General features: G+C 40.7%; 5 protein-coding genes across 5 annotated transcripts; 2 read left to right on the forward strand and 3 right to left on the reverse strand.

Annotated features, from left to right (window-relative positions):
• On the forward strand, positions 1 to 2542 carry LOC119557965 (N-acetylglucosamine-6-phosphate deacetylase). The gene is made up of 4 exons (XM_037871010.1): positions 1 to 354; positions 1261 to 1529; positions 1641 to 2181; positions 2243 to 2542. The coding sequence occupies exons 1-4, from the start codon at positions 96 to 98 to the stop codon at positions 2422 to 2424; spliced, it is 1251 nt and encodes a 416-aa protein (XP_037726938.1). The 5' UTR covers positions 1 to 95; the 3' UTR covers positions 2425 to 2542.
• A 66-nt stretch (positions 2543 to 2608) lies between these two features.
• LOC119557308 (ras-related protein Rab-10) lies at positions 2609 to 6236 on the reverse strand. The gene is made up of 4 exons (XM_037870020.1): positions 5866 to 6236; positions 5192 to 5391; positions 5036 to 5125; positions 2609 to 4025 (listed from the first exon to the last, which is right to left on the reverse strand). Exons 1-4 carry the CDS (start codon positions 5990 to 5992, stop codon positions 3828 to 3830), a joined length of 615 nt encoding a protein of 204 aa, XP_037725948.1. The 5' UTR covers positions 5993 to 6236; the 3' UTR covers positions 2609 to 3827.
• Positions 6237 to 6971: 735 nt separating this feature from the next.
• LOC119556960 lies at positions 6972 to 9464 on the forward strand. The gene has a single exon (XM_037869468.1). The coding sequence runs from the start codon at positions 7105 to 7107 to the stop codon at positions 9199 to 9201; it is 2097 nt and encodes a 698-aa protein (XP_037725396.1). The 5' UTR covers positions 6972 to 7104; the 3' UTR covers positions 9202 to 9464.
• A 514-nt stretch (positions 9465 to 9978) lies between these two features.
• Positions 9979 to 15062, reverse strand: LOC119556962 (protein obstructor-E). The gene is made up of 5 exons (XM_037869469.1): positions 14947 to 15062; positions 14788 to 14850; positions 11805 to 12020; positions 11546 to 11740; positions 9979 to 10651 (listed from the first exon to the last, which is right to left on the reverse strand). Exons 2-5 carry the CDS (start codon positions 14837 to 14839, stop codon positions 10422 to 10424), a joined length of 693 nt encoding a protein of 230 aa, XP_037725397.1. The 5' UTR covers positions 14840 to 14850; positions 14947 to 15062; the 3' UTR covers positions 9979 to 10421.
• Positions 15063 to 17408: 2346 nt separating this feature from the next.
• On the reverse strand, positions 17409 to 20534 carry LOC119557700 (protein obstructor-E). The gene is made up of 4 exons (XM_037870574.1): positions 20357 to 20534; positions 18934 to 19137; positions 18119 to 18322; positions 17409 to 18060 (listed from the first exon to the last, which is right to left on the reverse strand). The coding sequence occupies exons 1-4, from the start codon at positions 20403 to 20405 to the stop codon at positions 17804 to 17806; spliced, it is 714 nt and encodes a 237-aa protein (XP_037726502.1). The 5' UTR covers positions 20406 to 20534; the 3' UTR covers positions 17409 to 17803.
• Between the last annotated feature and the right edge of the window lie 4910 nt (positions 20535 to 25444).

The raw sequence follows: 25444 nt of genomic DNA on the forward strand, positions 1-25444 counted from the left end.
GTTCGTTTAGTTTACTTTTCTTTTCAGTTGTTTATTTGTGAGCCATCGCTCATTCCGCCCGGATCGCCAGCCCCGCCCCCTGCCCTTAGCCTCCCATGGACGTCCGGACGAACTGCACCTGCGAGGAGCAGGCGACGGATGGGGAGATCCCTGAGAGAAGCCACCGCCTGCTGCAGTTCACCAACTGCCGCCTGGTTCGGGGCCACCGGATCATCCACGACGACCTGTGGGTTCGCGACGGAAGGATCGTGAATCCGGAGCCCGTCTTCTTCGACGAGCAGGTGAAGTCCCACTGCCGCATCGACTGCGGAGGCGCCATCATCGCACCCGGCTACATCGACCTCCAGATCAACGGTGAGTTCCCCAGACCTTACTATCCTTATATCAGAAAATATCCATATGATTAATATGAAGAACCATATACTTTTAAAGCATTTCTACATAGTTAAAAAAAATACAAATGTATGCCGAAAGGTCAAACACATATTTGCATATCTCATGATTTTTGGGACGACATGTATTCGGAATTATAACTAAGCCCCACAATGGATCCAATATTATATGGATAAAATCAATAAAATAATCATATTATAATAATCATTATCATATTCCCTTTTCATTTCATGTATATCATGATAAAGAGTGATGAGATCATTAAATGTTTGCCATACTTTTTACCAATATGTTTAAATACACTTCAATTTGATGGTAAAATACATTTAATAGTAAAGATGAAAAGAAAAATCTTAGGTTGGCAGTGGTATTTTAACTCAGTTATTATACTCAGATGCCTTCAACCCTACAAAAAATAATATTCATCTCTATTTAAAAATGTTCCTTTATTAGAATGATATGATAGATGATATTGAGCTGTTATTCTGCCGGCGATCCCAGTAATTGGTACTTTCGCCGCGGTTCAATCAGCCGCCAAGGTCATCGTTTCTGTTTACCCCTTGACGAGCCGCAATATGGAGCACTCGTAATCGGAGCGAGTTAATCTTATCGTGACTTCAAAGGCCCCAAGCAGCAGCTCAACCACAAATACAGTGGGCATTTGCAGCGAGGGCCCACTGGGGTTAAACTTAAGTCGCGATAAGCTGGTTCTTTGTCTTTTAGAGACAATGGAGGGATATGGCGATAAAGATAATCTATTTTCACTATTAGATATACAAATTCCTGTTTTGGTTAGCATATAAGAATTCATTTCGGTATCATATCATTTTAAAATTTAATATTAAATCTATAATTTCTTTTCTTAAGGTGGCTATGGCGTGGACTTCTCCTACGACACGGAGACCATCGAGGAGGGCGTGACCACGGTGGCTCTTGGCCTGGTCAAAAGCGGGGTCACCTCCTTCTGTCCCACGCTGGTGACCTCGCCCAACGAGAGCTACCACACAATACTGCCGCGCATTCCCAAGGATGTTCCAAAGGGCGCCGGAATCCTGGGCATCCATGCCGAGGGTCCCTTCATAAATCCGCAGAAGAAGGGTGCGCATCCGGAGAACTGCATTCAGACCATTGATAAGGTGGGTTCCTAACTCTTTAGATCTGCTGTTTAATCTAACATAACATCTTTAGAGCTTTTCAGAATTATTTGAATCCTATTAATAAACCTTCTTTATTTATCCTTCAAAAAGGGACTGAGCTCGCTGGAGAGCACCTACGGCTCCTTGGAGCGCATCAAGATCATCACCCTGGCGCCGGAGAAGGTCACCGACCCGGAGGTAATTGGCCAGCTGGCTGATCGAGGTATCACTGTGGCCCTGGGCCACTCGATGGCCTCACTGAACGATGGAGAGCGTGCCGTGCAGCAGGGGGCCACGCTAATCACGCATCTGTTCAACGCCATGCTGCCGTTCCATCACCGCGATCCCGGCCTGGTTGGATTGCTCGCCTCGGACGCAGTGCCTCGCGGGCGGACCGTTTACTTTGGCCTCATTTCGGACGGTGTGCACACGCATCCGGCGGCACTGAGGATTGCCTATCGAACGCATCCGCAGGGCCTGATCCTGGTCACGGACGCCATATCGGCGCTGGGCCTGGAGGAGGGTGTCCACCACATAGGACAACTGCCGCTGCAGGTGAAGCAGGGCAAAGCATTTATCGCCGGCACGGAGACCCTGTGCGGCAGCATTGCCCCCATGGACGAGTGCGTGCGGATCTTCCAGAAGGCCACCGGTGAGATCCTTGCAGCTGATCCTTGCTAGAATTCTCACTCACTGAATGCTCCATCTTGCAGGCTGCTCCGTTGTCTACGCCATTGAGGCGGCCACTTTGCATCCCGCTCAGTGTCTGAAGATCGAGAAACAGAAGGGCACCCTGGACTTTGGCTCAGATGCGGACTTTATTCTCCTGGACGATGAGCTGCAGGTGCTGTCCACCTGGATAGCAGGGACATGTGTCCATCGCACTGCCAAGTAGTACATCAAATGTACAATAGACTTGCAAATAAGTTAAAACTTTTTTTTATATACCTGATGCAGGATGTATTTTACACCGAAGATTCTCCAATTAAATTGTTAAATTTATACATTCCAAATGGAAGGATTTCTTATGTTTGGAACTCTTAACCTCCCAAAAATGATAGTCCTTCGATTATATGACATGGTTTAGGTTGTTCTTTATATTTTTAATCGGTAAATCATTTGGTGTAGACAACTAAACTAAATCCATATACAGTTACAAATAATTGGTTTACACGAAAAAAAAATATATGTAGAATAATATTACAAGGAGACAGGAGGCGAGCGCACGTCGGTGCGTTTGGGGTTGGGCGCCCCTCCCTTGCGGATGCTACATTCATGGCGTGCACCGTCCTTACATACATACACATACATGGAGATATACACGCGCGCACACCCACGCCCCCTTTAAGTGTACACATATCTTATAATATTGGGTGTGCGGGCGCGAATAATGCATATAAAAACGATGCAATATATGGTTCATATTTATATATAGGCAATAATCAGAAAACAATTTCGGAACAGCTCGAACTCTGACCCAGGGCTTGATGAGTGGAGTGACTGCAGAGAGGATCTATGTACGAATCTACTATCTAATAACCCCTACCGCCCCCCTCCATCGAAATCTTAGTATCTTAGTATCGTTGAAAACAAAGCGAAAGCAAGCTAGGTACATCCTAAGCTATACACTACCCGATGTATATTATTTATAGGTGTTATATCTAGGCTGAAACGCAAAACAAAAACAAAACACTAAGCGGGGGTCGGCAGGGGAGTAGTGCGAGTGATGGCGAACGAACGAACGACTGAGTACAGGAATCGTAAGACTATATATGTATCAAAAGTTACGTTACAAAAGTTGCTTATGTCTGCCGTCTTTGTTTATCTTAAGTCCCTGGAACTGATCTTCTGTTTCCACGTTAGCTGACCGAAAGAATGCAACCCGAAATGCAAATAAACCCCACCTATATTGGAGCTGTGCTAACGTAGCCCATTCCACTTGCTATCTGATCTGACCACCAATCGTCTGGGTTTTTTTTTTTTTGTTTTTTGTAAAGATTCATCCAAATGTTTGTATTACAATATCTGTTGTTAAACTTTAGGTAGGTTGTTTCTGTTGCTTGTTCCATCTGCGTAAGTAAGTACCCACCGTGCGCGAGTGACCCCGGGTTTATTGCTTTGTTTCCCCATTTCGTTTGTGCGGATCAGTTTCAGAAACCGATCCCCAACGCATTCCAATCCGATCTAATACAATTCCAATTCCATTCATCCTTCGCCGTCTTCCGCCGTCTTCCCCACGCACAGCTAAGCACACAAACCGGGCCAAAACCACGCCCCGTTCGCCTCGAATGCCGCTTTTTACGCACAGCACTTGCTGTAGCCCTGCGCCTTCTCGTTGTTCCGCCGATCGATGATCACACGCTCCGGATTCTCCGCCGACTCGCGTCCCGATGTCTTGTCCAGAATGGCCTCGGCCAGCTCGCAGAAGGCCCGCTCGATGTTTATGTTCGACTTGGCGGATGTTTCCATAAACCGAATGCCATGCTCACGGGCAATCTAAACGCGTTGGAGAAATGGAAGAGGAGAGGGGGTTATACAATCGGTAAACAAATTGATCAAAACAGGCATGGATCGTATATACACATATGTGATCATCGAGCAGCAATCAATAAATAAATAACCATATGAGTTCTAACGCAAATTGGCTGTTTGTGTTTGCCGGGGAATTTCCTCTGGTTTGTTTGGTTAATTTGGAAACTATAAAGAACGTAAATCAGTTTAACTTTCTAGCTGTCTGAAAAAAAAGAGAATTCTTTTCTCTTTATTGATTTTAAACTATAAGAAACGCAAATCAATGTATTTTTTTAGATACCATAAGACTGTGATAGGAAAAATATATTTTCTTTTTTATTCAAGAATTATAATCTCTTCAAGTATTGGAAACATTCAAGTAAGCGAATCAGTTTAACATTATAGCTTTCTGATGGAATTTAATAGGACATTCGTTGGAAACGTAAGCCAGTTTATCTTTCTAGATATCTAAAGAATGTGATAAAACCAGTCTATCTAAAGAAAGACGGATAATAGGACCAAGTTATTCGCTAAATGATTTCAACATATACGAAGAATTATGTTCCCCTAAATTATTAGAAACTATTTAAATATATTAGCCATGATTTTAAAAATATGCAAAGAATCCTATTTTTTGTATGATTGATTAGTTAACAAAAACATGTTTGTTTTATATTTATAGAATCCAGGAATTCGAGGGTAGTGTAAGCTTTTTAAATATGTATATTAGCCATGATTTTAAAAATATGCAAAGAATCCTATTATTTGTATGATTGATTAGTTAACAAAAACATTTTGGTTTGAAACTTATAGAACCCAGGAATAAGAGGACAGTAAAGAAATATTTGCTATAGAATTGAAGAACAGTTTAGAACCGTAAGCTTTTATAATTCCTTTCTTAATGGATGTATGCCAACGATCTGAAAGGTATTTCCTAGCTAACGATCTCTAATCTCTAAACGGGTAAAGGGATCCCGGGTTTGGAAGATGCTCACCGCTTCGCCGCGCTCCTTGTTGACCACCCGCTTGTCCGTCATATCGCACTTGTTGCCCAAGATCATCTTCTCCACATCCTCGTTGGCGTGCTGGAAATGAAAATTCCGGCATACATTTAGAATGATAGGTCTTGCGGCAGCATGGGGATCACTTACCTCGTCTATATTCCGTAACCATTTGACTATATTCTCGAAACTCTTCTCGTTCGTTATGTCATACACGAGCATTATGCCCATGGCCCCCCGATAATACGAGGTGGTTATCGTGTGGAATCGCTCCTGACCGGCGGTATCCCATATTTGCAGCTTGATCTTCTTGCCGCGCAGCTCGACTGTTTTGATTTTGAAATCGATGCCTGCAAGAAAGGTTTTTCAAATACAACGATTGTTTTGGTGCGGAAAAACAAACATTAAATTAGCCCCAATGACGTCACGGTAATGTTATCGATTACGTTTGTGGAATAGAACTTGAAGTTTGGTAAATTTATAAAGTCCCCCCTCCCCGCACCAGTGATGAATCACTAGCATATCGAGCAGAAATTCCAACTAAATCTTTTCACGTTCGTGTTACGTGTTTCGATTTTATTTTAGTGCTGGATTAAGGGAGTCACATATGTATGTACATAGTGGGTTAACATTTCTTAAATTGCTGAAATTCATGTCAATTCCACAAGGTGATCGAAGCAAGCAGTGCGTCCGCCAGTCGATAAGGCAGTGCCACGCCCAGGCACACACACACACCCTCACACCCACCCACCCACACAGGCGCACATATCCTGGCTGTGCAGCTGACATGTGTGTATGTATGTATGCAAGGTGCCGTTACTCACCGATGGTCGATATAAATGTGGACGTAAACGCATCATCCGAGAATCGGAACAATATGCACGTCTTTCCCACTCCCGAGTCGCCGATCAGCAAGAGTTTGAAGAGCAGGTCGTAGGTTTTCTTTGCCATTTCAACCAAAACGACACGCTCGCAGAACAAAGCACGAACACACGAACACGCACTAACGCACACACAAACACACACACACGGGAATGCAGGTGACTAACGATATTATTATTTTCACGTCTGTTCTTCTCGCTATTTTCGTTATCACCTCCTTTATGCAATTGTCTTCTTCGCGGTTTTTAAATGCGCCGAATTACTTTATATTTTCGTTTTCAATTGTTGCTATTATAACTAGAGCTGGTACAATAAACGATGATTATTCAAGACTATCGATGATTCCGAAAGTGTGGCAACTCCTTGAATGTTAACCCTGCAAATATCGATTACAGACAACGAAATTACTATTATTATTTTAAATTAAACATAATACCCATTTTCATAAAGATCTTTCAGTTTTTGGGTATACAACAATAAAAACATGGAAAAACAAACAGGTTTGCTAAAATCAAGGTCTTCCAAAAGTCACATATTTGGACTATCCATTTCATTGCTACGGATCCGTATGTTTTGCCAATAGGTTTATACATATATACCTATATAAAATTAAAATGAGTCCGAAATTTAGCTGGGAAAATGAAATAGAATAGAAAAGTAATTACTCTGTGAATAACCTTGCGCGATATTACGTCCATAAAATAAAAAAGATTTAAATAATAATACATTAAAAAAAAACATGCTTATGTTAACCTCTGATAGCTTGACTATTAGCTATAGAACCTTTGCAAAATATTTAAGAAATAAAGTTTAAGTCTTCGAAGATTAAGTAAATGGGAATTAATTTTAAGACAGGATTTTTATTAACTGTCATATTACCTTAACTTAAATTAATTTTAAAGACCTATAATGCTTGAGATATCATAAATTGCAGTTATACATGATTTCGAAATATCACAAATACCGCTAGCCTAAAGTCAAACTTCAAGTTCTGAAGGTTTGCAAACTGACTGAAATCGTTATCGATATCAGTTGACCCGACATCTAACCCATCGTTAATCGATATCGAGGTGAGGTGGTTAAATATTGTATCGTGTTGTATTTACGGGGAGTTTTCGCACAAAACCGAGGGGCAAACGCCTGGTCTCAAGCAATCCTGACCGCACACAACCGCATCCGCAATGGACATCGACTGGCAGAACAGCCTCACCGAGCTGAAGGACCGGGGCCAGTACCTGCTGCACTCGGAGAAGTGGGCCGACTGCCGCTTCCTGGTGGGATCGGGTTCCTCGCCGAGCCAGCGGCTCATCGCCGGCCACAAGCTGCTGCTGGCGATGGCCTCGCCGGTCTTCGAGCGGATGTTCTACGGCAATCTGCCGGACAAGACCGATCCCATCGTCATCCCGGACGTGCAGCCGGAGGCATTCGAGGCGATGCTGGAGTACATCTACACGGACCGCATCACCATCGGATCCTTCGACAAGGCCTGCGAGCTGTGCTACGTCGCCAAGAAGTACATGCTGCCCCACGTGGTCACCCGCTGCACCCACTTCCTCTGGGCGGACCTTAGTCCGAAGAACGCCTGCCGGGCGTACGAGTTCGCCAAGCTCTTCGATGAGCCGCGCCTCATGCAGAGCAGCATGGACCTGATCGCGGCCAATACGCGCGAGGTGCTGTCTGATCCCAGCTTCCTGGACATCGAGGTCTCCACCCTGATGGCCATACTCGATCAGAACCGCCTGAATATCGACTCTGAGCTGGATCTGTTCAACTGCCTGCTGAAGTTCGCCAGCGAGCGGGGCATCCTCAACGAATCCGGGCAGGAGGAGAGCGCCGCCGGCGGGCAGGTTGGGCAGCCGACCAAGGAGTCGCCCGACACCACCGCCGGCCATGTGCTGGTTGAGGAGATCAAGATGGAGCCCGATGTGGCGGCCATGGTGCAGCACATGCACCAGGACGACGAGGGTGACAGCTTCGAGACGGACGCCGGCATGGCCTCCACTTCCTCAGCGGCTTCTGCTGCTGCTGCTCCCGCGGCTGCCTCGCCGCCTCTGGACGTGGCCTCGGGCTCCGACGATCTGGTGATTATCGACAGCGATGCCTCCGCCGATGCTGCCGCCAATATGATCAACATCATGGACGCCCAACGTACCATTCTGGACGGAGCCATGCTCCGGCAGGCGGTGAAAAAGATACGCTTCCTTACCATGACACCGCAACAGTTTGCCGAGGGTCCGGCTCGTTCCAAGCTGCTGCAGCAGCACGAGGCCCTCTCCATCCTGATCAAGATCTCGAGTCCATCGCTTAACGACTGCCACATGCCCGAAGGCTTCTGTGTGTCGCGCAGCACGCGCAACTTCTACGAGTCGGGCCACCGACACGCCCAGCGGGAGCTGTCCTCCTCGTACCGCACTGGAGCTGCTGCCCCGGGCGGCGTCGGCTTCCTGGGACCGGGTCCGTCAGTCCGCGGCGCAGGTCCTGGCTGTGGCGGCGGCGGAATGATGGGCGTTATGCCGCGTTTCGGATCTATCACCGCGGGATTCAGCTTTGTAGGCGAGGACCTGGGTATGCGCCCCCCCGAACCAGTGGGCGTGCAACCCGATGCCGCGCCAGCTCCCGCCCCGCTGCGCTTCGGCGAGGGCTACGAGGGCGGGGCAGCTGTTCCGGCGCCAGCCAACGAGGACGAGAGCGGCGAACGAGGAGGACCGGCGCCCGCTGGGGGAGCACCAGCTGGTGGAGCTGGATCCGCTGCTGGCAATTCGCACAACGACATGGTTCGCGCATACTGCATGCGCTCCCTAACCCGACAGTTTGACTTCCGCAACACCAGCGTTACGGACGCTGGCGTGACCTTCCAAGTGGACACGAACATCTGGATCCTGGGCGTCCAGGTGCCAACGCGAGTGCTGTGCGGCGAGCTGATGACGTCGGCCGGCTTCACGGAGCGCTACACCGAGGTGCTGTACGCCCACATCCAGGACATGCACGGCTCAAGGATCACGTACACCCACTGCACGGCGCGAGTGCGCTACGACTCGCTGCTGGACATCACCTTCGACCGACCCGTGTACATCTACAGGAATCAGATCTACAAGATCTATGTGGTGTTTAACAAGACCGGCTGGTATCCCATGTACTCCTGTGTGCCCGACGCCAACTGCAATCGCGTCAAGTTCATGTTCAATGTGGGCAATCCCACGGAATCCGTTCGCGACGGCCTCATCTACGCAATCATCTTCTCCACGCCCCAGGACCATGGCCGTCACCTGGTCGACTGAATCCGGAGCAATAATTAGTTAAGATGGTTTATTTTTTGTATTTTCGATGTGATAGGCTTCGGTGGGCGTCTTTGGCCATGGGAATTAATGGATCTGTAAGCTGAATTATTTCCCATTTCATATTTACAAGGTGGGAACTAATTCTGCATTGTTTTATACATCACTTAAAATATTTTTGTAGATTGTTTGTGTTCCTTATCTAAATTCATTATTAGTATTATTTAATTGCAATAACATTTAAATACATATTCTTTACAAGTTTATTGCCAACGTCAATTAGTTCCGAAAAGCTGCAGCCAATTTGTGCATTTATTTTTTCGCATGTTTGATTTAAGCTGCCAAATAATAATGATATGTAAACATCTCTTCTGACAAACATCACTTAAATATTTTGCTTCCAAACATATATGTTTAATATTTAGGTTTTTGTGGATCAACAAGCTAATATTTTAGGATGTACACAAGACTAAACTGGTATACTTCAATTTAATAAAATATATTTCATAGATTTATTAACAACACTACGACTTTTGTTATTTATGGGAATATAACTTTCATACAAATGTGTTTACGTACCTTACCTATTAAAAGTTATAATTTTAAATATACAATTTAAAAATCGAACAATTTTAAAGGAAGGTTATCGTAATACCCTTTTATACTTGAATATGGGGCGAAACCGACCCCGAAAAATATAAAGACCATAAAGTTAAGAGAATATTTCTTCTAATGGCCTTATGGATTCCTCCATCTTACCCAAAAATAACTTGTTGTGCCTTTAAAAAATGTACAATAAATAAAATTAACTTTATTGTGATTCATATACAAAAGAGACCAAACAGCAAACAAGTTAAGAATAAAGGAAAAAGTGACAATAATGTGGAGACGGTTAAAAAGCAAAGAGGTTAACAAGCTATTGGGCTAGGAAGTTTTTTTAATACAGTGAAACCTAGATACGGAAGAAGAGTGGACGCAGCAGTTAGTCGGAGCTTTGATCCTTACAACACAGTACAGTGCACACTCGAATCAGCGAATCAATAAAAACCTAGGGAGTATTGGTTTGCAAACAAAAAAAAAAAACAAACAACATATTTTTCAACAACAACTCGTTCGAAATTTGCAGCAAACAAATAATATTTTTTAATTTTAGCATTCACATAATCGAGATTGCACTGTAGTTGGTTCGTGAGTATATACATGTACGGAACGATCGGCGATCCCTATTTGCCGTAGTTGGCGCAGCTGCCGCTGGCGTACTCCGGCTCCTCGCAGGTGAGCGTGTGCTCGTCGAAGACCTTGTCCTCGCCGCAGCTGATCAGGCGCGGATGGCCCTCGACGCAGGTGATCAGGCGGTGGCAGTCGCCGGAGACCGGGAAGCGGGGGAAGGGCCAGAAGCGGGCGGCCACCGAGTTCGGGTCCACCTTGGTGGGGCACTTGAAGCCGACGACAGCTGGATTGTTCAAAGGAATGGTTTAATATATTATATATTATATTTGAAATGTTTTCATATGCATTAATACAATAGATGGTTTTTAGTTTAAAATAATGCGTGAATGTAAAGGGCACACTTAAACTTGTATCTGGTAAAACTTTATTCATTAGACAATGCATTGAAAAACTGAATTTTTTGACTAAAATGTGGTTTTTGAACTTTTATACTTATATACTTAAGATAATAATTAATCTCTAGAGGTTTGAAATCACCTATAAAAGTGTCTAAAATTATGCAACGATTTTTTTTAGAACCCAAACCAAGCGACATATTATTTCAACAGCACACTTTTAGTAAGCTTTTTAAATGTTTTCAAAAATTCTTCGATTTTAATTTGGTATTTTACTTTTTCAGTTATTTCAAGGGACTCCAAACATTATATTTTCGAACCGAAACCGAGCGACATAATATTTTTGGCGGGTTTTAGCTGGTCTTAAAGACTCACAAGATTTAAGTGTCACCATGATATTAATATTTTAAAAAAACTTTAAAGTCTTTAAATCACTTAAGTGGTTTCTAAAATTTTCGAGATTTGTATGACACCATGAATTTTATTTCATTTTTTAAAAAATCCCTAGAGGTTTGAAATCACCTAAAAAAGACCCTAAAAATATGCAACTATTCATTATTTTGAAGTTGGTTTCAAAAACTCTATAAACGTCATTTAAGTGCCTCAAAGAATGCTATTAATTTTGTTAAAGACGGCTTCAAAAATGTATGAGATTTGTTTGCCATTATGAATTTTATTTTATTTCTAAAAAATCCCTATTGGTTTGTAATCACCTATAAAAGCCCTATATATTTTGAAGTTTTCAAAAACAATAAATGTATGTGGTGCAACTGGTGACTCACCCTCGGGATTGCAGTGATCCAGCAGCTGATCCGGCCAGTTGCAGCCGTGGATCCTCTCGTCGTAGGCCAATCCGGCGTCGCAGTCCTGCTCATGGGGCTCTCCGTGGGCGCACTTGATGTAGGTGGTGGAGCAGTCCTTGGAAACCGCATACAGACCGAACTGGTACTCGCAGGCCGGCGTGGAGATGGGAGTGGCTAGGTGGAGAGGATACCCATTTAGTAAACGGCTTGAGATGTGCTCAGGAACCCAAGGACTCACGATCCCACTGGCGACCCTTGCAGTCCACCGCCCAGTTGTAGTTGCAGTGGTTGTGCACCGCGCCCTTGCCATCGAAGAGCAGTCCGTTCTCGCAGGTCTCCAGGGTCAGGGTGCCGTTGGTGCAGAGGAAGAACTGGTCGCAGTTCTCCGTGTGGGCGTAGGCCTGCACGCCGTACTTCTCGGGGCACTCCGGAGATCCCACGGCCAGGGCATGTCCTGAAAATGGATTCCAATAAAGTGGCGGTGAGTCAAAGGATATCACTTTAAGAAAACTAGAACAAGATTGTTCTGTTTTACATACGTAGTTCAACTGCTTTAAAATTTCAACATCTTTTTAATATACATAAATATTTTGGTATATTTTACTAATCGGATTATAAAAGGTACACAAGGAAGTTATCATTATATGGTCATACGGTATTGGACTCTGTCATGGTACATATTTAACTTGCGAGGCCAATGAAGCCCAAACTTTTGTTTTATTCTAGAAACTCTACATTATAATAATACTTTTCTTTTTGGTGTACCAGATAAAGCACTAGGGATTTTAAATCCCTCTTAAATGTCATTCTGGGTGTCTAAAAGTAGGCAACAATGTATTATAAAATCAGAAGTACAATGAATTTATCCAGAGTGAGGCCTATCCTTTAAACACTACATACTTGTAGACCCATAAATAACATTCAATATTGATTTCAATAGGATATACAGAATCTAACATGATATTAAACTAGCGAAATACTATATTAGATAGCTGTTTTTGGTATTTTCTTTAATTGGATTTATAAAAATAATATTGGTTTCGCCATTTGGGTAAGCAACATATAACTATTTAAACAGATCGGCTAATAGTCCACTAATGCGTTATTTCTCTCTGTGTAGATCTAATTCGAAGCTGGGTTTAGGTGAGTCTGTTTAAGGCGTGCTCAGAAGGGCTCTATAGAGTTTTGGGATGGTAGGCAAACCGATTATTTAGTATCGGTTGTTTTTAAACGCTACCAACGGTTTCCCACCATTAACCATTATCAAACCCGAATCGCAGTGGCGTCTACTTCCTTCCTGTCCGCCAGTCGGTCTATCTCTATCCGTTAGCCCCCTCCAACCGATCCCCGGGTGGATCGTCACCGGTCCACCTTTCCACCTGCCCAACTGGTTTTGATGCAAGTGCAAGTGACGCCACAATTGCGACCACGACACTTTCGCGCATCTTCGCACCGCGTCTAGCGATTCGAATCGCTTTGGAGGTGGAGATGGAGATGGAAGTGGAGATGGAGATGGAGCTTTGGAGCTGGTGTGATGTAAGCTCGAAATGCCGATGCCATCGAGATCGGGCAACAGGTTGATTGTTGATTGTTGACTGTCTGCCTGTCTGCACACAATTTTCTCGAAGCCCACAGTCGAAAATCAAAGGCAAAACATGCATATGCATATATATTTAAATCTTTAAAGATTTCCGGTAATTTGTCTTGGTCTCGAAATGAAAGAAATATCATTTAGTGAAAATGTCATCGATCCCATATCATTTGGTTCCTTATCACAGAGGATATGCGTGATCTATTCAAATAATATAAAGAAAGCTAATTTGCTAAAATCTGTAAATTGTTTAGGTCATTACCATTAAATAATCGACAATGAGTGTTATTAATTCTGGAAAACTTTGATTATTTGATTGGTCGCTTAAAAACCGATTGGTCTCTAAGATAATTCACTTTTAATAGCTCAATTATACAAAATCTTACCTATCCTATGTCTAATGTCAATCCAATTCAAATAACAGTGACTTATCTCTTAAGGTTTCTTAGTTATCAGTTGATTTTTAAAGATAATTATCCTATTACAGATCGATTGTAATAGATATTATCTATCTCATGGGTACTGGCAATCAAATAATAGTAATTTACTTTAGGAACCTTTTATTATAGCTCTATTATAATAGATCTCACCTATCTTTTGTTTTAGGTCAATCAAAATCATATAACGGTTACTTATATTTTAAGGTTTCGTAGTTATGGTGGCTTTTTAAAGAAATTCCTATTAAAACAGATTAATTTTAATAGATTTTAACTATCTTATGGGTATCAGACAAGTGTAAGTGATTTATTTTCAGAAACCTATATAGGTTTGAAAATATTATCATTCTAAATATCTTAGAAACGAGCTTAAGGAGTCTTCTTGTGACGTAAGTAACTTTGATCTCTTATCGAAAAGGCCAAAGCGTGTGGCGAATTATTAGATCCTATCAACCTTTCGGTTGGACCCGGGTTGTTTGAAACTGGTTGCCTTGGTTAACCCAGAACTAGATCGTATAATGTGAACGCTATCGTACTTAATTGTCAACTGGTTTGACGGGCCCAAGTTCTACTTTTGACTGGGTTTGGCATTTGTTTTATTTAGCCCATTAACTTGCCGGATTGGATCGGATTGCCTGCTGATATATATATATATATATATACACATATAGAGTATTATCCGCGCCCAGCACCAAGATCTCGGATCGGCCAAGTGAGTCAGTTAGGTGGAAACAAAAGCAAAAGTGATCGAGCACATGATCTGCATGCCAAATCAGGTATAGCCCATTGCTATATGGATATAGCCAAAGATCGGGGTGTCTGGCGGTTAAAGTGGAGCAGGCGGGCTGCTAATCTGCGGCCTAGCCTTCGGCTCAAAACCAGTAATTAATATATATTAAGATCCGAACTCGATTTTCGAGGTGAGAACAAAAGAGCTAACGGTCTGGCTGATTCGAAGGGGCATTTGTACATACTATAGGCACTAATGTACCGCCAATATATCGCATTTGGACACTTCACGCGATTGCATTGGAATTTTTGAAAGTAAAAGCTTCCATTTTCGAGGCACACACACGCGAGTAATTGAAAGGTTGCGCTAATTGTGAGCGGGAGTTGAAAAAAATTATAATCGTTTTGCGGCGACCAAGGCCCTACAAAAAATAATCATAATAATAAACAATAATAATACATACCACAGGCAATCCAGGCCAGGATTAGGACACTGCAAACTTCGAATCGCTGCATGTTTTTGTTTCCTAATGTTTGAATATATAATTTATATGTTATATGCCTGATATAATAATAGTTGAGGAAATGCAAGAAAACACCAAATATAACCAACACACACGCACCGTAAAAAAATATATATATATTCAAATACGCGCAGATAAAAGTTGAAACTTCCGCTCCAAGAGGTCTGTACGTTTTAACGGTTACGCGTTCCAAACTCAACTGAAAAGATTTATACCGCGCTCCAAGAAGAAGAAGAAGAAGCGGCCGAGCTGCGACTGCGCAGCGTTGACTTCGACGGTTGTTTTTGCTGTTGGCAGCAAAAAACACAAGCCAAATGATAAAAATACAAAAAAAAACAGAAGAAACGTGGTCAAAAAACCGACTAAGTAAAAAACCGAACCAAACCGATATCGAAACAAATACAAAAAAAAAAAACCCACAAACGACACCAAAGTTTTGCAAAACTTAAAATTTGGCTTTTATTTTTTGGGTTCGTGATATAGGGGGTGATATGGGGGGGTGCGGGGTTTTGTGGGTGGTGCTGTGTGTTGTCACAGCTGCCATTGTTGTTGCATTGTTGGTGGTTGCTTTGGATGCAAAACGGGATTTGGGTTGTCCAGTGCTGCCAATTCAGCCATTTTCTCCATCAAATATGAACCATAAGTAAATCAAAACTTTGGAGAGATATAGGTTTCTGATTTGTTTTTCTTATTTGCACCCATATACCAAATTTCATATCGATCCGGATGCAAACATAATAATCGTAAGCAGGGCTTTCAGTTAAATTTTTAGAGGTTTAGGACCTCTTAAAAATATGTCTAAAAGTATGCTGTGAAAAGTAGAAGCCTTATAGCTTGAAATACTTTTAGACACTCTTTTAAGACTTTCCAAAACTTGTATTCAAAGCCTAAGACTACCGTCAAAAAGTTTGCAGATATTTTATTTTTTCGTTAGAAATTTAAGATGGGAAATGCAAATTCTCTAACTTAAAATAATTTTACTCATGCTTGTAAGTATATCATGATAAATTTAAGAGATATTTGAAAGTAATGTCTTAAAAAAGTCACGAATCCATCCATGTGTAGTTCCAGCAACCTTTTTTATAAATCTTAGAAGTCTTACTATATTATTAAAGTTCTTACTATAAATGATGCTTATATATCACTGGGGTATTGAAATCACTTATAAAGGTGCCAAAAAGTATGCAGTGAAAAGAATAACCTCGAGTTTTAGGACAAATTCATGGGATTTTTGACATCATAATATCTTATTGCATACTTTTAAGCATTTAAATGATTTCCCTGAAGTTTTTAGGGTCAGTTTCGCCCCAAGATTTACGTTTATGATCAACATCTAGCCTTTGCCAGTTAAACTAAGATAGCTAATCCACTCCTGGTAGAAAAACCGCCAGCACTGCGTGTCTGAGGAGGAAATCGGGCTTCTCTGGCAACATGTGTGATTGAAAGTAAAAGGCAAAGCTCGCGCAGACCATAAGCTTCATTCATGATTGGGTCTCCCGTTTGCTGATTGCTGTTACATTGTTAACTATTGCAAAACTCTTGCTTTTGCTTTGCTTTGCTGCTGCTTTGCTTCGGCGATTGCATAACATCTCTTGGCTGCTTTTTATTTTCGCTTTGCTTTGGCCACCCGGGTAATTAACGACTCTTTGTGTCCGTTGGATTGACAAAGGGCTATAATGGATGGACCAACCAGGAACCCCCCCCCCCCCCCCACCACAAACAAAAAATTTACCCGATATTACGTCCATATATATATTCCCAGAGTTGCGTGCGCAGTGAAAGGTTTGATTGATTAGTCGATCACTCTCTTCAATAGCCATCATTATTATGCCCAAACGAGATGCACACTTATTTTGTATAGATTCGAAATCAGTTTTTAATCAAAGACAAAGTGAAAATTACTGGGATGAAGTTGGCTTACGGAAGGGATTTTCTTACATTTAGAGATTTACTGTCGAATGAGTGATGCCTTAAATAAATTAGGTAAAAGTAGAAATGTAGAAACTAGATTAAGGCAAATATTGTAGGCTTTGCACACAATGCATTCGAAAAAATAACAGTCTAGAAATTAATCAATAAATAGCCTGGGGTTTGTCGAATTCGAACTATAAAGTAGCATAGTCTAATGAGTATTTGAAAAAATATGAATTTAAAGGAGAAAATTAGACAAGAAATGTGGAATGTATAGAACACTAAAAGATATTGAAAATAAAAGCTTAAAACTTGAAGAAGAAATATAAGAATTGGAATAAGATTGTAAGTAAATGGTGTTGAAAGTTTTGAAAAAAATCAATGTGGTTTAAAATACAATGATAAAGGCAAAATGACAAAGAAATAATGTTTAGAGAATTTTTATAAAATATAGAAAAATAAACAATTAAAGAAGTCAGAAAAGTTTGATATAGAATACGATTAGGAAAAATAAATAAATATATATTTTTAGAAAACGATTCAAAGTGGAAAATTGTTCAGAGAAAAGCACATAGAAATAGCTAAAACATAGTAAGGAAAGTGTAGAGATCAGAGTCAGAGGAGTGGGAAAGATAGATAATTTTGGTAGGTATAGTTTATAAAAAAATCAGTTTATTCTTTTGTATAAAATTAGGTTGAAAGTCTGGAAGTGGGAAATATATACACAACAATTTTGGTAGAATTCGGTTGGGCACAGAGATAAATAGATATAGGTAGTAGGAAAGGAGGTAATTTGAGACAGATCAGATAGTAAGGAAAGAGAAAGAACAGTAGAGAGTTAGATCAGATTGAGAGTAAACAGAGTATTGAAGTTTAACTGCTACACATACGTTCTATAGGAAATGGGCTAGAACTACTAAATTTAAGTGACTAAGACGCGAATCGGTGTTGTGTTTTGTTTCGATTGTTTTTTTTTTGTTTCTCAGTGTGCTTGTGTGCATGAGTGTGAGTGTGGATGTGATGGGAAAGGTCAGCCGGAACTGGCTTAGTCCTTCTTGTCATCGACATCCTTGTACCAGTCCTCGCAGCCGGGCACATTCTCGGGGGCATCGCACATCTCGGTGGCATCGTTGTAGACCTCGCCCAGCTGGCAGCCCAGATCCCTGGGATCCTCGCCGTTCAGGCACACGTAGAACTTCTGGCAGTCGGTGGGATGGGGATACTTGGGATGGGTCACCACCTGGCCGCGGTCATCGGTCTTCGGCTGATCCTTGGGGCACACGAAGCCGGTCTCGGAAGTTCCTGTAAAAATATATAGATTATTTCCAGAAACCTCACTCTATTTTCAGGGTGGACCTACTCTGCTCTGGGTTGCAGCCCTCGCGTTTGGCGGTATCGGGCCACACACAGGTGCCCGAGTACTCATCGAAGTGCAGACCCACGGTGCACTTGGTCTCCAGGGCGTCGCCTTCGATGCAGTTGTAGAAGATGTTGCACACGGCGGGATCGGGATGGGCGAAGAATCCGTTCTTGCGTGGGCAGTACTTGCTGGACTTGGGCTCCTCTGTATAAATGGAAATCATATTGGGTTAGATCTTGAATTTCTATAGATCTAAGGCAACTTAAACAGATCTGTAGAGATCTGAAATACCTTATAAGGTTGTGCAATGGAATGCTAAAATATGTTTTTAAACCAGAAGTTCTATTTTGCAAAGCTGAAGCATAAAGTCTTATAATTTCCAGCAAACTTTTAGACATCTTTATAAAGTTTTTTCAAACTTTTAAAGACAAAAAGCCAAAAAGATTGCCAAAATATATTATGAGATAATATGATAATCCAAAACTATAACATCCACTATTTGAAAATACATTTGTACTAGAACTAATACATTTTAGATAATAATGTTTCAAATAAAAACAAATTTAAGAAGTTCAAAACTAAAATAACCTTAATATGATTATAAAAAAATGAAAAGGAAGCATTATCCCGAACATCATGACATAAAAAGAAGACCTTCTGCCCGCCCACTAAGTCTGATCTGTTATACACATTGCCAAGTTGACTTTGCCTTGACATAGTTACTTCGTATACGTAATACTTATGTTGCATAAACTGGTTTACTCCCAAAGGGTCAGATAAGATGGGTACTTAATTATAGAGGATGGCCGACTTACGGAGCTCCGTGCGGTCCTCGCAGTCTACATTGAAGGGCTGGTCGCACTTGTTGAACTTGCGGTTGAGGGGATCGAAGACCAGGCCATCGGGACAGAGCTTCGCCTTGGCCACTCCATCGTCGCAGACGTAGAACTTGTCGCACTGCACTTCATCGGCGAACTGGCCATTTGCCTTGGGGCACTCAAAGTTGGCGGCGGAAACGGCTGTGGGGGGAAAAAAAAAGGTACAAACAGATAAAGATTGAGTCAACTTGTTTTCCCACTTTCACTTTCTTGGTGCAACTGGTGGCCCCAGTCACACACGAAAGTGTAACAAGATCGAACGAGCACTCGATTCATCGATGGCAATTCCGCATTTGCGGTTTCCTGCTCAAGAAATGAGCAATGGTTTTCAGGAAACAGGTTACTTGAAGACAAGATAGCATAAGGAATAATGGATAAATCAGATCAGAATCTGATGGAAATACGAAATCTATTGAATTTCCTTATCAAGATCTCAATAATATAAAAAAAAGGGATATGATGTTACGGAATATTTGAAATCTTTACAGATTATACATGGTTTAACATGTTAAAGTATGTTAAGATATATCCGAAAAAAGTATAGTCTTAACGATTTAAGTCAAATCTCTATAGATTCCAAACCACCTATGAAAGTAGGATTATAAATCGTTTAACTTGTTAAAGAATCTTAAGATATATCCGAAAAAGGTATAGTCCCAACGATTCAAGTCAAATCTCTATAGATTCCAAACCACCTATGAAAGTATCTAAAAGTATGCTAGGAAGTAGTCCGATCTTTTTATCACAGTATACTTTTGGAAACCCTATTTTAAGTGATTTCAAATCTCAAGAGATTTAACTTGCTTTAATATTTTAAAACACCAAAATGTACCAAGACCAGACCGAGTTCAATGCCCTCTTCCGGTTACCATTTGGCCACAGAGATGAACGCGGTTTAACGGCTTAGAAAAGTAAGGTTTTCTTTTGACTTCGACTTGGCCAACAGACTGCAGGAGTTGCATAACCAGCGGCCCAGACAGCCAGCGTCTCTTGGGCTTGGCCAGCATTCCAGTTTTTCCAGACGGAAAAAGAAAAACCAGCCCTCCATCTCCAACTCGTTTATGTTTATGGATTGGATCCGAAAACGCGACTCGACTTAAAGCTGGAACGCAATCTAGCGAGACGTCTAAATGTCATTGGTTAAAGCTTGAAGCTTATGGCTTATACCATCTAGCCTTAGAGCTATGGCTAAAACCAAACGACTGGCAAAAAAAAATAACAACACATTTTGGTGTCAGTGTCAAAGTAATTAGCAACAAGTTGCTACTTCTATGGCTCGGATCGAAATTGACCAGAAATCACATCAACACTGCTTATCCCACGGATCCATATCCATTGTTTAATTCCGATTCACACTCACTTGTGGCCACACACAGCGTCACAGCAATGGCACATAAAAATAACTTCATTTTTGACTCGAATGCTGACTTAAAACAAAAAATAAAAAACAAAAGAGAGACGATCCTGGGAGCTGGGAACTTGGTACTGGGCCTGAGCAACTGATCGCGACTCAAGCGCTGCGATGGTTAAACTAAACTAACAACGGAACGCCAAAGAGGCGCACTTTTCAAGACTTTTTACCGGCTCCGATCGACGGCGACGTCGACGGCAGCGCCGGCCGCGGCAGAGCCGATGCCAATGGGCGGGGCCATTACCGCCCCCGCCCCCGCCCCTGCCCCCGCCACTGCCACTGCCACTTCCACCAAGCCGGGCCAAAACGAGCTGGAGCTGGAGCTGGGCTGGGACCGGGGCTCCAAAGGCGGCGAAGAAAGGCGAGCCGCAGATGTAATGGCACAAAAACAAGAAAGTTCCAGAGACGAGGTGCAGCAAGCCGCTGGCGATATGCCCTAGCTTCATGTGCATCTTAAAATATACTTAAATACAACCACGCGAATTCTTCAGAGCCCGCACCGCACGTCTGGCTGTAAGTCACCATCTAACGGCCACAAATGGCATCTTTTTTTATTTGGATGACGTTCCTAGCTTCATATGCATCTTAAAAGATACTTAAATACAACTACGCGAATTCTTCAGAGCCCGCACCGCTCGTCTGGCTGTAAAGCACCGTCTAACGGATAGAAATGGCATCTTTTTTTATTTGGATGACGTTACTTACATGCATCTAAAATAAAACATAAATATATTTTCGCGAATTCTTCAGGAAGGGCACCACCCGATCTCAGTAAAAAGCTCCATCTAACGGTCGGAAAAGGAAACTATTTTTATTTGGTTATGTGATTTTGTATGATGTTAATTTCATCATTCGAATTCTTTAGTGCAGGCACCGCTCAGTCTTAGTATAAAGCACCATCTAACGGCCAGAAATAGCAATTAGACTTATGTGGTGAAGTGATTTTAGGTGATGTTTAATTTCTAATTCAATACATGCATCTGAAAGGCAACCAAAATATTTTAACGCGAATTCTTCAGTGCGCCTTTTGCTTAATCTCAAGATAAGGTGCCACTTGATGGTTAAATATATCAATTATTAATACATCGTATATATCAAATATTTCTACATTGTACATATTTTAAACCTACACCCAAAAAAAAATTCGCCCTTAAATCAAGAAATTCGCCCTTAAATCAAGAAAATCGCCTATGATTTTGAGCCAACGGCGACTCGCCTTTATTTTAAGTAAATAATTTTCTTGAATTTATGGTTTGCCATTTCTGGAAATAATGACAAATTTTTCTTAAATGTATGGTAAATAACCTTAAAATTAAGGAAAATTTTCTTAAAATAAGAAAAAAATATTTATTTTGTAAGATTACCTTTTTCTACATTTGAGGAATTTGGTTGGTTTTGTATACCAATTTTGGATTTTAAATGGATAAAACCGTTTCTAATTTTAAAGGCAATTATTACATGGTAATATAGTATATATGTACATTTTTATATTTACCTGTATTTATGTAAGATTTATTTTATATAAATACTTTTTATAAACATATAAATAACAAATGGAAAAATCCTTACCTCAGACAACCCCGGCGTGAACTCGAACCCGCAACTGCTCACACCATAGCCAGACGTCTTAACCATTCGGCCACGCGTGCTTCTTGTCATACAATGACTAAAGAGGGCTATGGTGCTTTTGGTCCAGCTTTACGCATACCAATAACGTTTATTCTAATCTAAACTCTTTTAACAACCGTTTAAACAATTTGGTAAATAGAAAAGTGAAACTAATAAAAATAAAAATTAAATAAATTTAAAAAAAAAGAAAAATAAATAAACAAAGGGTAGACTAGCCGTGGCGTGGGCTCGAACCAGGTACTTTTGTACGATTATTTATTGACCGGACGTCTTTACCAGCTAGACCACCATCAAAATGTATAAAAAAAAGTCACTTTTTCCTTAAAATATGGGTATTTCTTTACTAAATTTAAGTAAGAATTTACCATTATTTCAAGAAAAAAAATCAAGAAAAATTCGCCATTAGTTAAAGAAAAATTTTTATTCTTCCTCTTCTTCTTTACAAAGAAAAAAAAATATGGCGAAATTCCGTAAATTTTAGAAACTTTTTCTATAATCAAGAAAATATTTCTTAATTCAAGAAAATATTTCTTAATTCAATGGCGTTTTAAAATCACGGGCGAATTTCTAATATTTATGGTGATTTTTTTTTTGAGTGTATTAAAAAATAAAAAATAATTTATATCTGGTCTCGAATTCTTTAGCTTTGCTATCCAAATCTAAGTGGAACTAGTGTTATTGACAAAACAGAGGGGGTAAGCGTAAGTAAAACTTCATTTTTTTATACATACTTAAATTCGATATAAGCTTAATGCAGTCATTTGAGAATAGGGTACCAATTAGTTGAATAGCACAAAAAAAACAGCTTCTATGTGATACATATTTCCGGGTCTTGCTGTTTCGTTCAAAAGTTAGCCACCATCTATGGACCAATGGATCCTGTTTGGGTAGGGTGCCCGTTCCCAGCGATCAGTGTGTCGATGTGGCCGAAAAAGCGATACGAAAATGAACATAAACAAATTCATATGCGGCAACGGTCCCCGGGCCGATTGTGAGTTTAGTTGGGTTGAATTGAATTGAGTTGATGGGCCGCATGCAAATGGCGTTACACCGATAAAAGGCCACCTCACAAAAGACCATAACAAATTAAGTAAAAAAAAAAACGAATAATCATACAAAACAGCAAAATTGGCGCTGAGATGAAGTGAAAGACCGGGCCGTCCTTTTGTCCAAAACTCCAGCCAAAAAATGGCTTCAAGGCTGAAGAGGATTCGCCATGGGCGTAGCATTCATAATTTTCCTAAATTTAAAAAAAAAAATCTTTTTTCTTGATTATGCACATTATAATAAACCCATTAATCGCAGAGTAATATTAGGTATATTTAAATATTTTACCACTCCCGCAAATCAAAAATGCTGATACGCCTTCACTCGCATAATTTCAGGCGGAATAGGTTTGCATTGTCAATTTCTACATTCAGTAGATTGCTTTTTTTCCATTAATGCTTCCGGAAAATTAACAATATTTAAAAAAAATTTACAATCTAAAATTTGCTGTACTTAAACTTTTAATATATAAGAATAGTATGATCCAAGATCACTAAACGTATAATGATATATAGATTAGCCTGTTAAAAAATCAAAATGCCTTGATTGATATATATTTATTATTATTCACGTACAGAAAATACAAGATACTAACAATGTTAAAAATAGTTTCATTTGGTCCAAAATACAAGAAAGTTTTTGTGGCATATCTGATAGATCTTTCAGGTCTTTTTTTCCCCGCCTATGTGGAAGGAAAACTGTGTCACATCCCGATGTTTCCACTGAAAGACCGGAGCATGCCGGTAATATATGTACATAATATATGCATAAATATGCTAAACATCCACGCAATGACCCAAAAGCAGCTGTCCTTGGGAGATGCGATCCGTTCCGATCAAAAAAATCAAAAAAAATATACAACATCAGACATCACAGATGCGGCAAAACCAGACGGGCTGGAAAACTAGTTTAGGTTCGCGGCGTGGAGTGGCTAATTAAAAATACACTTTTACTCTCGCCCGATCTTATAGAGGTGGTTCTTGGAAGCTCAGAAATCTAAATCTGAAATTCAATTGGCAAATTAATTTGTAAACTAATCACGATTAAATCTCGATAGTGTGCGTGTGTTATATGCGACTGGTTTGGTTTGCAATTAGCAAAAAAAAAAAAAAAACGAGAGAAAAAAAAAGAAAAATTCAAAATTAAAATGCCGCTCTTCGGTTTGGCAACTTCCCATATGCAAGATTTGTCAGCCTGGAGCAAAAAGCAGTTAAAGATTTGGCAATTCAAGGTTTTTACTGCAACATGGGATCGGTTCGTATCGCATCGTATCGTTTCGTATGGGGATCGATTCCAGTCCGGTTTATCAATGCGATTACGAAATGAGCCGCAGCCACTCAAGACCCCGTCGTTATATGCATTGGACTTCAGTTTTTGGGTCGTCAAATGCTGGCATTTAAATGCAGATGCGCCAAAATCGAACCAAAAATAAACTTTAAAGAGATCGTTGGGGTCGTTTGCCCTTTGCGGGAGATTCTTTGGCATTTTGGGGTCGGGTCAGAAAAGCAATTTACAGGTAATTGCCAGCGAAAGCACGTACATTTATACGTACTCGGTTTTACAGCTAAGTCACCAGCAACAGCTGGCATTGGTGGCATAAATTATAGAAAGACAAATCATTTAATGGCGCTTTCTATTTTCATGGCAGGTTCTTGTGTTTTCACTTGCCAACAAACGCATATGGAATGTAATTAGCAGTGTTGGGAGAATATCTAGAAATTAAACCTGTATGTAAGCATAATTGTTAAATAAATACCTCACTCTTTTAGTTGGAGTTTCATGAATTTGGTTTTAAATAGTTTGGCTTATCATAATTGTTTCCTATCTCACAATTGAATACATTATTAAAACATAGTATATCTGTAGTCTATAATATAATATATTTACTTCAAGTATAACCTGGAATGTTTTTTTTTATTGTTAAGTGGCTTTAATTTAGATTCTAAATACCATATTACACTTAAATTTATTTTCTCCCTCCATCCCACTTTGCTAGTGATGATTAATTTGAATAATAGACAGATAAGTGATAAATGATGACCGATAGACATCAAATGTTCGAAGTTATCGGAATGTAACCGCTTTCTAATGGCACGGAATGTTTTTTCATCACTTTAGTTTTGAACAAAATATTTAACTATTTCAAATACACCCCAGATATTCTTAATTTATTTTCATGAAATTTATTTAATTTTGTTTTCGCCAAAATATACAAGCATCTAAAACGCGCTGAAATGTATCGAAAATGTAGCTGTTATTAACAGTGAGCTGTTAAGCGCAAGAGAGCTGCCAGATCGCTGATTCAGAGCTGTTAAACCATCGCTGTCACGACAGCTGTTCACTGCTATCGCCAATAAGTAA

The sequence above is a fragment of the Drosophila subpulchrella genome, chromosome X (assembly GCF_014743375.2).
Source record: "Drosophila subpulchrella strain 33 F10 #4 breed RU33 chromosome X, RU_Dsub_v1.1 Primary Assembly, whole genome shotgun sequence".
In the NCBI taxonomy this organism is placed as follows: Eukaryota; Metazoa; Arthropoda; class Insecta; order Diptera; family Drosophilidae; genus Drosophila; species Drosophila subpulchrella.

Coding starts and splice junctions, on each gene's coding strand:
- LOC119557700 (XM_037870574.1), bottom strand. CDS start 20,405: ATGAAGTTATTTTTATGTGCCATTGCTGTGACGCTGTGTGTGGCCACA. Junction 19,138..20,356: donor GACGCTGTGTGTGGCCACAA/GTGAGTGTGAAT, acceptor TTCCCCCCACAG/CCGTTTCCGCCGCCAACTTT. Junction 18,323..18,933: donor CGAGGACCGCACGGAGCTCC/GTAAGTCGGCCA, acceptor CCATTTATACAG/AGGAGCCCAAGTCCAGCAAG.
- LOC119556962 (XM_037869469.1), bottom strand. CDS start 14,839: ATGCAGCGATTCGAAGTTTGCAGTGTCCTAATCCTGGCCTGGATTGCC. Junction 11,741..11,804: donor CAAGGGTCGCCAGTGGGATC/GTGAGTCCTTGG, acceptor CTCTCCACCTAG/CCACTCCCATCTCCACGCCG. Junction 10,652..11,545: donor GGATCACTGCAATCCCGAGG/GTGAGTCACCAG, acceptor TGAACAATCCAG/CTGTCGTCGGCTTCAAGTGC.
- LOC119556960 (XM_037869468.1), top strand. CDS start 7,105: ATGGACATCGACTGGCAGAACAGCCTCACCGAGCTGAAGGACCGGGGC.
- LOC119557308 (XM_037870020.1), bottom strand. CDS start 5,992: ATGGCAAAGAAAACCTACGACCTGCTCTTCAAACTCTTGCTGATCGGC. Junction 5,392..5,865: donor CACATTTATATCGACCATCG/GTGAGTAACGGC, acceptor CCTTTCTTGCAG/GCATCGATTTCAAAATCAAA. Junction 4,026..5,035: donor ACAAGGAGCGCGGCGAAGCG/GTGAGCATCTTC, acceptor CAACGCGTTTAG/ATTGCCCGTGAGCATGGCAT.
- LOC119557965 (XM_037871010.1), top strand. CDS start 96: ATGGACGTCCGGACGAACTGCACCTGCGAGGAGCAGGCGACGGATGGG. Junction 355..1,260: donor CATCGACCTCCAGATCAACG/GTGAGTTCCCCA, acceptor TCTTTTCTTAAG/GTGGCTATGGCGTGGACTTC. Junction 2,182..2,242: donor GATCTTCCAGAAGGCCACCG/GTGAGATCCTTG, acceptor TCCATCTTGCAG/GCTGCTCCGTTGTCTACGCC.